The sequence below is a fragment of the Enhydra lutris genome, unplaced genomic scaffold, assembly GCF_002288905.1.
Source record: "Enhydra lutris kenyoni isolate GAN:26980312 unplaced genomic scaffold, ASM228890v2 scaffoldscaffold12, whole genome shotgun sequence".
NCBI lineage: Eukaryota > Metazoa > Chordata > Mammalia > Carnivora > Mustelidae > Enhydra > Enhydra lutris.
The window spans coordinates 37,386,507-37,400,791 of record NW_019154096.1 but is presented as its reverse complement, the minus strand read 5'-3'; the positions used below and the strand labels follow the sequence as shown (position 1 = coordinate 37,400,791).

General features: G+C 50.8%; 1 protein-coding gene across 1 annotated transcript in view; it reads left to right on the top strand.

Moving 5' to 3' along the window:
- LOC111145173 (glutamate ionotropic receptor delta type subunit 1) overlaps positions 1–14,285 on the top strand; it is a 691,817-nt gene that overhangs the window by 422,889 nt on the left and 254,643 nt on the right. The window contains exon 5 of the mRNA XM_022499882.1: positions 10,108–10,161. Coding sequence (XP_022355590.1) covers positions 10,108–10,161 — 54 coding nt within the window. The remainder of the gene's footprint in view (positions 1–10,107; positions 10,162–14,285) is intronic.

The window sequence follows — 14,285 nt, the reverse complement described above, 5'->3', positions numbered from 1 at the left end:
ACTTTATTGCCTTAAAAAGAATTCAAACGCTTCCATCTTTTAAAAACAATTTAGGTTGAGAAAATGAATTAGATCCGTGTGCAGAAGCCACTTGCCTGGCAGGATTTGAAGGGGTCACGGCATTAACCTTGAACGCTGATGCTTTAAATGAGTAGCCCGGGCAGAGTACATGTTCTCCTGGTGGATATGTGCTGTGGGTCTGGTCTCTGGGGCTGACAGCCACACGAGGGGGCAGGCTGGTGGGGCCTCATGTGACCCAGCAGCCCTGGGAGGGAGTTTTCTGCCCCATGCCTTCCCTTCCTTCCACAGCCTCTGATGCTGTGGGTCCCCAGAGCCAGTCTTTGGATGCAGGCAGTGCTGTCTCAGATTCTAGCATGAACATCCAAATACTCATGGGAGGGAGAAGAAAACATTTTTAATCGGTTTTGGACTTTGCTTTGCTTATATCTGAAAATCACTTGAAGCTGGAGCAGAATAGCAGATTGTATGAGAAATGGCTCAGCGCAGCCACCTGCCACCCAAGAGCTGTGTCCCTCGGCCTCTGGGGGACCATGTCATGAGATTATGCACAGCCCACTGCAGAGGCTGGTGGCTGTTCTCTCCAAACCAGAGCGTAAATAAGCTCAGAAGTGATTTGTTCTATTGTGCATCTCGGTTCTCGAAAGAAATGGTGCCGTAGTGTCCATGCAGCCAATGGCAGGAACACCTTTCTTTTGCATGACACAAGATCTGATAGAAAACCTGCTCCTGTCGTCTCCAGGCAGGACAAAGCCTGGGCATCTGTGAGAGTGGATAGAACACAGAGGGCCTTACTGGGCATCCGTGTCCTCCAGATGGCAGGGAAATTATGGACCACTTATTAAAATCCGAGTATCCATCATTTGCTACTCATCAGCAGCGCCTGGCTTTACTTCTCCAAGTTACCCTTATTAAACAGGTCGTGCCTGTGAGCAGACGCCATTTCATTTTTCTGCTGATATTAACGTTTCCTCGTAAATTGTCCGCATGTAGCATATTCTCACTTTTTATCACAGGAAATTGCGCTTCCAGCACAGCCCTGGAACCTGTCTCTATTTCATGTGAAGGACCCACAAATGATCTGTAATGAATCTTCATCCCCGGAGGCTGTGGGCTAGCACTCCTGCCCTCCGCACAGAGTGGGAAGACGGCTGGAAAGAGCTGTTTATCTCAGACTTGATCAACAGGGAGGACCTAGGCCGGGGAGGTCTAAGGATTGACTAAAAATTGTTCAGTTCTATCAGATTTTTACATATGTCTAGTCAATTATGCATGCTTTTTTTTTTCACTAACAATGTAATAGTTTGTCTGAGATCAAAGGCAGTGTAAAACAAAACAAAACAAAACAAAAAAACCGCCTAACGATGTATATGCTCTCACCAGTGTTACGGTAATATCTTTTAAAATGCCGCTGATTGACCAGACTAGTCCGGAACTTACTGTGTTGTTAAGCAGAATATATGGGAGCTTGCCTCAGGAGTTCAGCACAAATGAAGACACAATTATATCCCCATAGTAAGGCTCTGAAATTTGATCATGTTTCCATCAACTTCCAAAGGTCACGATGTCTTGCGTTTATCCACCTTTCAAGTTCACTTTGTTTCATTTCACCTTCTTTCAGATGTGTCGAAAAAGGGTGCTATTTTCCAATACAGGCAGTACTTTGCACAGCACAGTGTTAACCAGAAATCAAGTGCGTATCCAGACTGTGCAAAACAAGGACACGGGTCCCGTGTGCATGGGTTTCTATGAAGGCAGTACCAAGGGAAGAGAAAAGGAAGAGTAACCTGCATGTCAGTACCTCCTCTGGCTATTTGGGGCTTCCTTTTTATGCCCCTGGCCTTAGTCATTCTCAGCTTCAGGGAAATATGCAGAAGTGTGGGCCCACCCATTCATTGGTTCCATACACATCTTTCAGAGCTCCTTGTCTGCTCATTGTCTGCCAGGTGCTATGTGGGGAAGGGTATCTAGACCAGGACTTAGGCCTTAGTGAGGGCTCCTCCCCACAGCTAACTAGAGAACCACCTGATCCCGGGGTTTGGAGGGGTGTGGTGGGATGGGGTGGCAGGAAACTACAGAATCTGGGACCGAACTTCGCACAAATCCCTGTGTATTCCCAGATGTTCTATTCAGGCTTCCTCACTCTCTGCATTGTCTCCCAGCTTGGCTCTTGCATTTGTGTGAAACATCCCCAGAAGTGACCGGAATGGGTTTGTCTTCACGTTGGCATGACACACACTAGAGGGGCTGGTCATGTGCCTCGGTGACACTGACTTGCAGGGAGCCTTTGGGCAGGTCTTCCCATCTGGCTGCTCAGATCAGAAGCCTCTTTCAGCAGCTCGTTGTGAGGACTCACTGTGTGCAGGGCTTCCCTCAGGGTCTGGGGAGAGGAGGTGTTCAGAAAGTTCAGCAATTGCTCCCAGTCTACAGATGGTCCTTCCCTCCAGCCTTTTCTAGCCAGCACCTTCCCTGAACTCGCAACAGCATGCTCTGATTCCCCTCGGGCAAGGCCCTCTTAGTGTCCCCCAGAGCTGTGTTTGGAAGCGACACAGGCTGAGTTCTGCCACACTTTCTTCCCCAGATGGCCTTGTGTGGCTGGGCGCCATTACGCCGTCTCCGCCATCCTCCAGCAGCCAACCTGCACACCAATACACACATGCTAAGTGTCATGTCCGTGTGCTCAGGGGACTGTGGTTCCTGCTCCCACTGCTCCAAGGGTCCAGGGCCCTTGGCTTCAAGGAAAACTCCAGGAGAGTGGGGGTGAGGTGGGAACGCATAACACATGCTTAGTCACAAGGGGCTGTTTCTTGGGAAGGGCCTGGGACAAGAAATAGGAAAGGAAAACCACATACAGGTCAAGATTCCTTGGTGGGACCTAGAAGTAGGGATGGGCCCATAGTAGGAGCCACCAACTTGGGGAGAACATTAAGGCATTTTCCAGTGAGAACAAAGAGGTGGGGCTAAGGTAAACAGGAGAAGGAGCTGGGTCAGAATTTCAGGCCCTTTTCTCAGGGAGGCAGGCCTCTTGGAAGCCCAGAGTGACCAGACATAGTTCAGTGATGGCTGTCCTTTATGGGTTTCCTTGTGGTTCTGTGCTATCGCTTCTGAACGTGGGGGCCTCAGCATGGAAGCTGCTTTGCTGATTTCCTTGTAAACGGGCTCCTCGATCACCCATGATCTTGTGGCCAGCGACTACCCTTCTTTGCAGATCCGGGGCACCACACTCCCTCACTCTCCAGAGGCGTGACAAGTACAGAGAGAATTGTTCCTAAATAGCATGCTGTTGCAGAGGCTGTGGTGGGTCTTTAAAGTTAGCATGCTACCCATCCTTGGGAAAATGCCAGCTCTGCGCTCCATGGGGGGAATGCTCTGAAATGTTACAAATTGGGATTTTAAAAAGATGCTAATTGTCGACAAGTTTTCATTATCTCAGGCTCCCAGTGTTGGGGGCTGCCTAGAGAAGTGGCCAACAATTAACACATACATAAATAATTGGTGGCATTTGCACTTTGTGGAATAAATCCTCAGCAATGCCGCTGGAAGGCTTCCATGTGGAGGTTTTTTTCCACTCCATTTGTGATTCCTTTAGGCCAAGATAAAGTGAAACGGGCTCATGCTTAAGAAATGCAAGTGGCATAATGGTCTCAGGCTGATGAGTACAAGTTAACCTGGAGAAGGAAGGCATTGTTGCTCGTCACGGCATTTTCTCCGCTATGAGAAAAGAGATCATTTTGTCCGTATTGTCAGGGGCCGGGCCCAGGCCGGAAGGCTTGTGTGCTTGCCCTGATAGCTGATGAGGCCTTTTGAGGATCAGCATGACCGAGAGAAAAGAACTCAAGCTTTGGAGACAAGTTCAAATCCAGCTCCTGCCGAGTACTAGCGGAGGACCCTGGGTGAGCTGCGAGGCTGGATCTAGGTCCTGGCTCCCCGTCCATGGGATGGGAATGAGAATGCTGCCTGAGTCAGGAGGCTGTGTGAGGAAAGGGAGGTGTGTGTGTTTTGGAGTGGGGGAAATGGAGTATTGAAGTATCTGGAGGGGTGCTTGACCAAAGGAGATGGCTCAGACTCGGTCCTGGGTGAATGGCTTAGAACAGAGGCCGGAGGCACTTCCTGCAATTGCTAAGAACAACTGTCTTCTTGGCCTCTTTTTAGGCATTTGGATATTAGAGCTGATCTCCACCTCCATATGGCCAAGGGGACTCTCCCGTCCTGTCCAGGCGAGCCACCCTGCATCTACCATTCCCGTCAGCACCAGGGGCTGCTTTCTGTCTAGAGCTTTGGGGAGCTAGGAGCTGGGCTTCGGTCTGCACCTACTTCTCTATGGAAGCTGTGGAATCAGGGTGGCTGAGGAACCAGGACAGGATCCAAATGTCCCCTGGCCCCCAGGGGCCCTGCAGGAGGGCATGTTAGTGTCCTATGTCACTTATATTCCAGCTCTGTGATGCACTTGGCCATGGGAAAACTGCAACTGGCCTGTGGTTCAGACAGGGGCTGCTGCTCCTGCAGAAGGGGATGTTTTCCCTTCCCCAGATTTGGGAAGGACAGCTGCCTTGCACTTCCTTAACCGATGTCTCGCTGTGACAGTGTGTGTTGGTGTATGGGTGTCAGACAAGTGTAGACGCCTAGCTCTGCCTCTGGAAGGGATGCCCTCACCACTGGCAACCTGTGTCCACCATCCCAGCCCTTTCTATGGGTTGCGTGCCACAGTAAGCTCCTTGGGTCTCCTATTGAAAGGGGGCTCAAACAGGAGTCAGCTGAACCTTTGGAAGTTTCCACCTTCTCAGCTCTTCTTCTAAAGTTCTCTGTTGGCCAGTCTACTGATGGACACGAGAGCTGGGAAGTCAGTCACTGATGGTTTGGCAAAGCCTTGCAAGACTCACAGCAGCAACTTAACCAGGGCTGCCAGTTTGGGTCTACCGAGACGTGGATCCTGCCTCCTGCGGGGTCTAGGTAGAGAACCTGCAGTTGCTCAGGACTCTGTCACCTGTCACCACATTGTTTTGAGGATTGTTCCACGGCCATGGTGCCCAGCTCTGGTAGAGAAACCCAACTGCAGGAATGCAACCTCCCTACTTGCTGGAGGCGAGTGACTGGAGCCCACCCTGGCCAGAAGGCCAGCTGCACTCCCTTCCCCACCCATGGAAGGGAGGGCCACCCTCTATTTGCCTGGTTAGCTCAGTGCTTCTCTGCTCATGCTGATAGTGCTACAAAGCAGACCTGCTGTAGTGCCAGTGTGAAGGGAGCCCCACATTGTGCTGCCTCGAAGGGTCTGTGGACTCATGGCAGAGACAGCGCTCATCACTCTGGCCATGTTGTGTTTATTGTCAGTCGTCTTGGTACTGTTGGCTCCATGATGGCATGGACGAGGCTCCTGGCTCACACCTCCCTTCCAGAGAGTTAGGACAATAGCTGGTGTGAAGCAGGCAGTCTATTTAGTGAAGGATGGAGTGGATGAGACTATGTACGTCTACCCATTCAAGAAGCCACTGAATGATGAGCAGGCTGGAGACTTTTGAGGGGAAGGAATGGGAGGGACCTTCATGTTCACAGCTTATCTATAGTGAGCTCCTTTCCAGGCCAGGAGCCTCACACATAATTTCATTTAATTCCCATGATATCCCCAGGGTGGGAGGTATTTGTCTCAGGTTGGGTTCCCGGAAGCGGACTCTGAGCAAGGATTTGTGTGACAATGATTTATTAAGAAGTGTTCCCAGGGGAATTAAAGGAAAAAAGAAAAGGAAAGGCAGCAAGGGAGTGGGAATGTGGGACAGGGAAATGAAGGAAGCCAGAGTGGGTGTTCTTGCAAGTGACGCAGTTTGGGCGTGGTCCCACGGAGAGTTTCTGGACCCGGCGGCACTCATACGTGGAGCAGTCCCCATCTGGGAACGGGGCAGCTGGGATCTGTATATGTGACGATCTCAGCCCTCCATTAGGGGTGTAAATTCCCAGGCAGCATGAGAGCTATGCAGGGTTCCAGCAGCCAGAGCCACGGGTGCCTGCCGCTGGGCGTGAGCACACACAGGGAGCCAGTGTGCTCAGAAGCCCTAATGGAATTCGGGGGGAACGTGGGCAGAGCATGGAGAGCCCTGTTGGCATTGGAACGCCTTAACAGGCGTGGAGCTGCTGCTCAGGGAGGTGGAGTAGCTCACCCAGAAGCCCATGGCTAAGCTGTGCCAGAACTAGGATTCGAACACGTTCTGCCTGCCTGCTTCCCCCTGACCCTGCTGGCTCTGCCATGGAAGAGAGGGCTTGGCCGCACCTGCCACAGGCATGGCTGGGGAGGAAGACGGAAGGATGGCACTTAGCTGGGGAATTAGAGGTGCTGGGAGGGACACTCCCCACTGGGCTGTGAGCATTTAGGGCTCTTCCCATGGAGCTGGCAGCTCTCCAGTAACTAGTTGGGGGTGGGGGTTGGAGAGAGGTGTTCCTTCTAAATCTGCAGTAGCTTCTCCTTTCTATCTAGCCCAGCTTCTGTGTAAATTGCATCCTTTGGAAAAGGCTACAGCCAAGCGCTGTTTATCTCTGTGTGGGGGAAAAGAGGCTTAACAAATTAACGGAGCTTAATTGGTGAGGAAAGTAGGACAAGAAAGTTGGCCAGTTGTCCTATGGGGTTTTCTGATCAATTCTCTCCATCAATATCTTTCATGCATGCGTCTGAGACCAGGTGGGACAACTCCTGAGAGGAGCCAGGGTCCCAGCTGTTCCCTGGGACTTCCCGGCAACTGTGTCATGTCCTCTGCACGGTGGGCTTCCTTGGGTAACAGAGGACTGTTCACCCGCACAGGTGCATCTCTACCTTCAGATTATCAGAACTAAATATTCTGGAGCAGGGCTCCCAGCTGCGGAAGCCAAGAGTCAGGGTGGGAACTCTGAAATAACACAGGACCCCAGGCAGATCGCTATTCCTGGAGCACCAGGACCCCAAGGAGTGGAGCCTCAAGGTCTGCATTTTTAAAAGGCCCCTAGGAGGTTCCTACATGTGGCCAGACTTTCCAATCAATGCTTCAGAACAGCCATGCTGAGGGAGTCTTGCCCCTCACCCATGGTCAGCCTTCCTGCTGATACTTACGTCCTTTTTGAGGGACATGCTGTTCACCTTCCACTCGGGCACATCCTCTCCATGAGACCTTAGTGATCCTGAAGCAGCCCGTTCCATCTTGAACCACTCGGAAAGTCAGAAAGTTCTCTCTTCTATCGAGCTGATACCTCCCTCCCTGGTTCCTGGAGACCTTGGTCCTAAACCAACTCTGAGAGCCCGCGAAGAGCAGCTTCATTCTCTCTCGAACACAACAGTGCTTCATGTGCCTAGAGGTGCCTGTACTTTCCTGGCCGCACTCCATGACCAATCCTGTCTGCAGTGTCCCATGTTGAGTGCGGTGGCCCAGTAGTCAATGCCCAGCCCCTGCCTTTCCAGGGCTCCTTACTCGGCAGTGTGGCTTCCAAGTCTCATCTCCCCAGATGCCCTATTGTTCCTGGAAACCAAGGGCTTTGAGCTCAGCCTTGTTAAGCCGCCTCTCTTTAGAATCAGTTCAGTGTTGTAGCTTTCTGAGATATAATGACACGCTCCCAGCGCTATGTCCTATACAGATCTGTTGAGCGTGTTGCTGGTGTCCTCCATGTGAGCATTAAGGGAATGCTGAGGTGTTGGCAATGGAGGCAAGCCAGAGCCCAGGAGAGGGCTGCAGCATATTCCCAGGTCACCCTGTGTCCACGCCTCCCTCCCACACCTCCTCCCCAGGGCTCCGGGCTTCTGAAGACATTCCTGAAGGTCTGTGTGGGGAGGCTTTGGGCTGGGTGGCTGGGACTGCACCTGGAGGTGCTCTCTCTTCCCCTCATCTGAGGGTCTGAGGCACCTCAGAAGGCGGCTGGCCCAGAAGTCCTCACAGCTTCTGGGGAAGGGGGGCTGGTGTATAAAGTGAGTAGAATGGGGAGAAAGCATCTTCAGGACATGGTTCCACAGGGGCTTGGCATCTCTGGAGCTCCTTTCTTCCACATACAGGAGAGAGAACACTTGGAGCCTTCTTCCTCGGGTAGGGGATGGAGCAGCCTAGGCATTCTTAGACATAATTCATTTATCCTGAGGAAGAGAGTGTTTCGAGGGGGCATGGCTCGTGAGGAGGAGCACTTGTGTGGCTAGATAAGATTTTCAGGATCCAAGCATGTAGGCGAGTCAGTGAATAAGGGTGGAACCTGCAAAGCTTGGGGATGACCACTTCCTGCCTCTGCTTTGTGGGAAAGGCTTGGGACTGGGATGGATGCCATTCCATTTTCTGTATTTACTGCTTCTTGAGATTGAGGACTGAAGATATTGGCAGGAGAGAGGAAGCAAGCATTATCTAATTTTTTATAGCTGAACAGAGACTGGAGTGGCTAAAAGACAGCCAGTGAAGGGAGTCCCTTCCAGCCCAGTCTAGACTCCCCTCCTCATCTGTCTTCATAGGGGCCGGCACCCTTTCACTTCTGGAGAAGGAGAATTCATGTCCTCCCCCACAGATGGCCCAGAAAGACTCCTCTGTCCATCTCGGTGTCGTGTGGGAGCTATCTGTGAAGGACTGGGCTGCTGGAGCTGGCTGGGGCACTCCCACGGGCTCTCTTTTCACATGCTTGCTGTGTTGGTCAGCATACCGATTCATTCTCCACGTAGATGAACTCCTAACAGAAGCCCCGTGCACAGGCAGTGCAATGGTCTAGCTCCCACACATGGCTGGGTCGCTGGTACAGGCAGCGACCTGTACCCCTCTGTGCCTCATGGTTAAGAAAAATGAGTCATATCTCTGTGTACTGATGAGGAAAGATAGTCTTGATACACTGATAAGTAAAAACATGACAGATGCAACCTGATGTGTAGGTCACGATTCCAGTTTAATAGAAGCACGTGCCTGATAGGTGTATGTAGATATGTACCACAGCCTTCTAGAAAGGGACACCTCGGACAACCTCTGGAGGATGAATGCAAAGGGATAAATGGGGCATTTTCAGCAATTTAGCACGTTTTGAAAAATGGGGCAGGGTTATGGGATGATTTCGAACATTTTTTTCTATATTTTTGCAAATAAAGTAATAAAAGTTACATCACAAAAGTACACCCACGCAAAGAGGACAACAATCTGATGGCTCTTTCCAGGTTCCTAGATGACTTGGCACAGTGCCTGGTACTCAGCAAGTCCTTGACGCATGCTAACTGGGAGAATTCTTACGCCACATGCTTGACAATGACCAGTTCCTTCTCTCCTTTCAATCTGTTGGATTTCCAAATAAAGGGGGGTAAAAGCACCCATAAAACACCTGAGAAACAATAAAAAGTGGGGTCCTATCTGCCTTGCCCTCTTACGCTTCCTTCGTGTGTTCAACATCAGTATTCATTCGCATATTGAACACTATGTGCTGGTTATGGTGTAAGGTTCTGGGACAGAACCGTGACCACCCAAGATGCGGAGACCCCAACTTGGTGAAGGAGATCGGCGATACGAAGTAGATAAGCTGCTAACTATTCACGCACCGAAATTGGAAGTGAGATCAATGAATAGAACAAAGTGCTAGAAGAGAGAATGATGGGGGGTGGGTGTCACCACCCAGAGACAAGAAAGAGTCAGTTCTATGGGTCTTTTGTGGTTCTTTAGAACTAAAGGCAGCTCTGAGCCCCAGCAGAGGCACCTCTGAGTCCCAGGTGTCATTCAACATGGCTGGATGAGCTGCCATACATCCCTCGTTCCAGATTCCTGATACTCTAGCCTCTGGCAGTCATGAGAATCATCCCCCTAGCTCCCCTCTAGAAAAGTGCTCTCCAGGAGAGGGGAGGAATGCCCTAACCTGTGGTGGCTTTGGGATGCCTGCAGGAACCAGAGCTTCCGACGTGCCCGGGGCTGGTGCACAAGAGCTTGGAAGAACAGCAGGAAATCAGATGTCTGTGTTCAAATGATGCGTCTTGTAACTAAGGCAGCCAGAGCTGACCCCAGGGGATAGCATGTTTTGCAAAGAAAACAATCTCCAAGAGCAATGTTTATCAAACCCCGTCTCGGCAATCATCCTGCGTGTCTGCCAGCTTCTGGCTTGCTTCTGTTCATGTTTGTTTTCTTTTTCTCTCTGCAGGCCGTGGAGACCAACCTGGCTTCCAAGGACAGCCACTGGGTCTTTGTGAATGAGGTAAGAACCCCAGAAGGCCGAGGGGCACAGCCTGCACCGAGCCCCCTTCCCCTTGGGAAAGCTCAGAGGGATGCCATGGGGCCCAATTCTGCCCTGGGGTGCTGGAGTGAATTCCAGGGCTCCACTGTAGGACACAGGGGTTCAGAGAGTTGGATGTGACCTGCTGAGATGCTTACCTGGAGCAGGTGGGAACCAGAGAAGGAGTAGAGACTAGAGTAGATGAAGAAGGCAGAAGCCTTCAGTGGCTTCAGGCATGGGGAGTGTGGAGTGAGGGAAGGCAGCCGGTCAGGGATCAGGGTCTGGAGCAATTAGGGCAGGTTAGAAAATGGGGCTCAGAGGGGGTGGGGCAGAGGAATGAGGAGGTGATGGAGGAAGCTGAATTTCATGCAGGAGGTTTCAGGTGTGTGTGTTACCTGGGTGAGTGTGTGTATGCATAAGAGTGCATGCGTGTGAGAGTGTGTGAGAACGTGTGTGTCAGCCTGTGTGTGAGCACCTATACGGACATGCGCGTGAGTGTGTCTGTGTGTGCACTCACCCGTGTGCAGCTGGAGGGGCAGGAATCTGTATAGCCATTTAAAGGAGGTAAATGGAAAGCGTCTTCCATGACAGGCCATCCCACTGCTTTGGGCCCTGGGAGGAAGGGGAGCACCGATAGTTCATTGTGGCCTGGTCTGCTCTTCATCAGTGCCCCATGACTGGCCCTGACCTCCTCCACGCTATGGACATGACATGCGAGTGGCCTGTGACCACCCGCCCTGGCTCTCCTCAAGAACCCCCTATGCCCACATGCCCTTTTGGGAAACACCACCAGGGCAGCCTGTGTGACCCCAGCGTGCTGTTAACAGAGCTGATTCAAGAAGGTAGTTCCTGGTGCCCCTTTCAGCAGGCCTTGGGCCCTCAGCTGCTCCTAAATTAACTGATCAATTTCTAATGGGCTCATTCGAGGAGATGCAAAGTTTATTATGTAGGCACTTTTTTCTCTTATGATGTGTGTTTCTTCATTAGCTCAGTGCTCTATGGTTGAAAGAGTTCTGGGTGGCTTATTTTAATAATTTTGTAGGTAGTATCAGATAGTAACTCTTGCAAGGCTTACTTTTCATGGCTTTTCTCCATAAATTCACATCTTATTAGCTCTTCAAGCCAGGCCAGTTGGAGACATGCACGGTAACTGTCCATTTACCTCGGGTTGTGGATAGTTGTGCTCCTAATGAGAAGGGACATGGTGGCCACCAACCTATTCTTCAGAGCCCGGTGGAGTGCTCCTGGGTCCTGGGGAAGTTCTGATCCTCTGGGCTTCACCAGCTTCTCTCCAGGTTTCTTAAAGTCTGGGTTCCTTTGTCCCAGAGAAGGGAGCATTCCATGTGCCTCTTGGGGCAAACGTCTGGTGCTGGCTGCAGTTTTCTGGTGACTCCTCCAAACCGGAGAGCCAGTGTTTCTCTGTTGCCAGTCTTCAGATAGGGCTCTACTTTTATGTTTCTAACTTGGATTTTTTTCCTTCCCTGCATCTGACCCTCTCCAGGGCCCTCTGTCCCTCCTGATTCCTTCTTCAGGGCTGGGGGTAACTTGGGCATGGCTTGTGGTGATATGCCCGCAAGGGCATTGCTGGGGCAGCTAGACCCCGGGAAGGGTTACCAGGAAGGGTCAGGTGTGTACACAGATGTCAACCACACTGGAACAGCCTCACCCAAGAGGATTGCTATGTGCCTCCCTTGGCTACATATGTCCTCCTCCAGAAGTGACCTCCCCTGCTTCTCAGCTTCCTTTTCTATGGGGAGGCTCTTCCTCTTGAGAGTGAACGATAGCGCCTACTCTATCTTGATCACCCATTATGTGCCAGGCACAGGGCATTTTATGTTTGTCCTCAACGACAACCCTGTATAACAGTTGTTATCATCCTCATTTTATGGAAGGGAAAGGACAGGCTCAAGAGGTTAAATCATTTTCCCGAGGTCATACAATTATTCATTGGTGCATTTGGGACTCTGTAGGAAGACTATCTGACTCCAAAGCCCTTTCTGCCAAAGGACGTCATCATGCACGAGGCCCTGACTGAGATCCTTAACTTGTGTTTGGGGTCTGATTCTGTAAGGCCAGCAGGTAGGGCTCAGGTATGCCACTGTGAAGACACTCCTGGCATTCTTGTCAGCTCATGGACATTCTTGAAGTTTATGATCTGAAGGTTGGTTCCCCCTGTAAAGCTTGGACCCTTGGACCCCAGTGTGGTGTCTGGTTAATGACCAAGATGTTCTCTTAATTGCATGTAGACGTATCGTCAGGATACAGCCATATTCAGAACTTCCCTTTCCTGTTACAGTCTAGCCCTACTGGAAACAAGATTCCTGTTATTCTCATGACAGTCGATAGTTGTATCATTCTGGGCTCTTTCTAAATACAGAGTCATGGACAAATTTTCCCAGTTGCTTTTCTGTTTGTCATACATGATAGGTAAAATAAGGTGGAAAGAAGAGAAGTAAGGGAAGTCCTTTGTGGTTCCAGCATGGTTTCCAGAATTCAGAACCTCTCCCGGGGCCCCATCTTCTCATTTCTTGAGCTGCTCCCACTTCTCTGGAGGAAGTTCAGTTTGTCTGACAGGGTAGGGTTTGTGTCTCTTGGTTCCACATCTTTCCCCGGGAAGGCCTGCCCTGTGGTCCCCAGCTCTGCTCCAGCTTCTCTCATTCCTCATAAACTCTGTCCTCCAGTTTCTCCCTCTGTATCTGACTTGCTTAGTGTGTTTTCCCATATTCAAGATAAACAGTCAATGGCACAGGCCTTTGTTTTTTTGTTTTATTTTTTTCCTTAACGGGGTGGTTTTCTTAATATATCTACCCCTTCACTGGTGAATATTGATGTTGTATGTTTGAGGTCTGTTTCATTTGGAGAGTGGGTAACTGAATGCAGAGAAAGGCTTGTGAGTATATGAGCCTCACTGACAGTGTCTAGTTTCTGAGGTCTCTGGGTTTGACTGTGGGAATACTGGCAAGCAGATGTGCTTTTGGGTATAAACTATATTTTTATTGATCGGTTGAATTATATGTTAGCTTGGAGGAGGGTAGGGATTTGAAAGAACCGTGGAAAGCTGAGTAAACCACTAATCAAGGTGGCTACTAGGTCACGAGTCCCTTGAAGACATGGCCAGAATTCAGCTCGTCACTGAATTCCCAGTGCCCCATGCGAGGAGTATATTCTTAGAAAGCTTTGGTTGAAGGTAAGTCAATATACTTAGGGTAGAGCAAGTTCCTTTGAAGAGCATTTCCCAGGAGGCCTTCGAGGAAAGCCAAAGGCAACATTTAAACTGAAGGCTCAGGGATGGAGGGGACCACTCTGGGTCATTCATCAGAAGCTGCCAGTTGAGGACCAGTCAGACTTGACCGTGGATGAGCTAGCGAGTTTCTGGAACCTCTTCTCTTGCTGCTTAGGTTTCTCATTGAGTGAGGCTCTGAGCTGTGGTCTGTGGAAGAGACAGAGTTGGAAGGCCCCTCACACCCCTGTCCCATTTCCAGCAAATGTCAATGACCCCCACATCCCATGTTCATTCCAGACCTTGCCTCTGAGCTCCAGACCCAGAGATCCAGATGTAAAGTTTTTCCGGCGAGATAAACACAACACCAGGCAAAGTGGGTGCAAGGCAAGATTTATTAAAAGCACTCTCCAGCGAAGTTTCAGGGCTCAGGAGAAGGGGAGCCAGGAAAGTTACGCCGGGAGGAGGTGGGCACCCTCGGGCGAGGTTCCGCGACTCTGGAAAGCAAAGTGGCGGAAGTCACACCCAAGGCAGGGAGAAGGGGGCTTTTACCAGGCCTCGAGGGGAGTTCAGGGGTCTTTTGGCAAGTTTCCCTTATTTGGATATTTCGCCTGCTCGTCAGGGTCCCATTGGTCTACGGGAGCCTGGGGCGAGGGGTGGGGGGGTTTCAGATTCCTGCTTGGGTCTTTGTTCTCCTGTCTGAGCCCAGGTTTTGTGGCGGGAACTTTCGCCATCTTAAGTAGCCCTTTCTTTCTGCCAGCCCAACACCAGATGTCTTCTGGAGTCAGCTGCTTGGAAACCTCTTGACCACCTCTAGCTCAGTGTGTCTTCCTCTGAACTCATCAATGCCCCATATCCAGTTCTCACTCAGTGTTCCAGTCCCAGG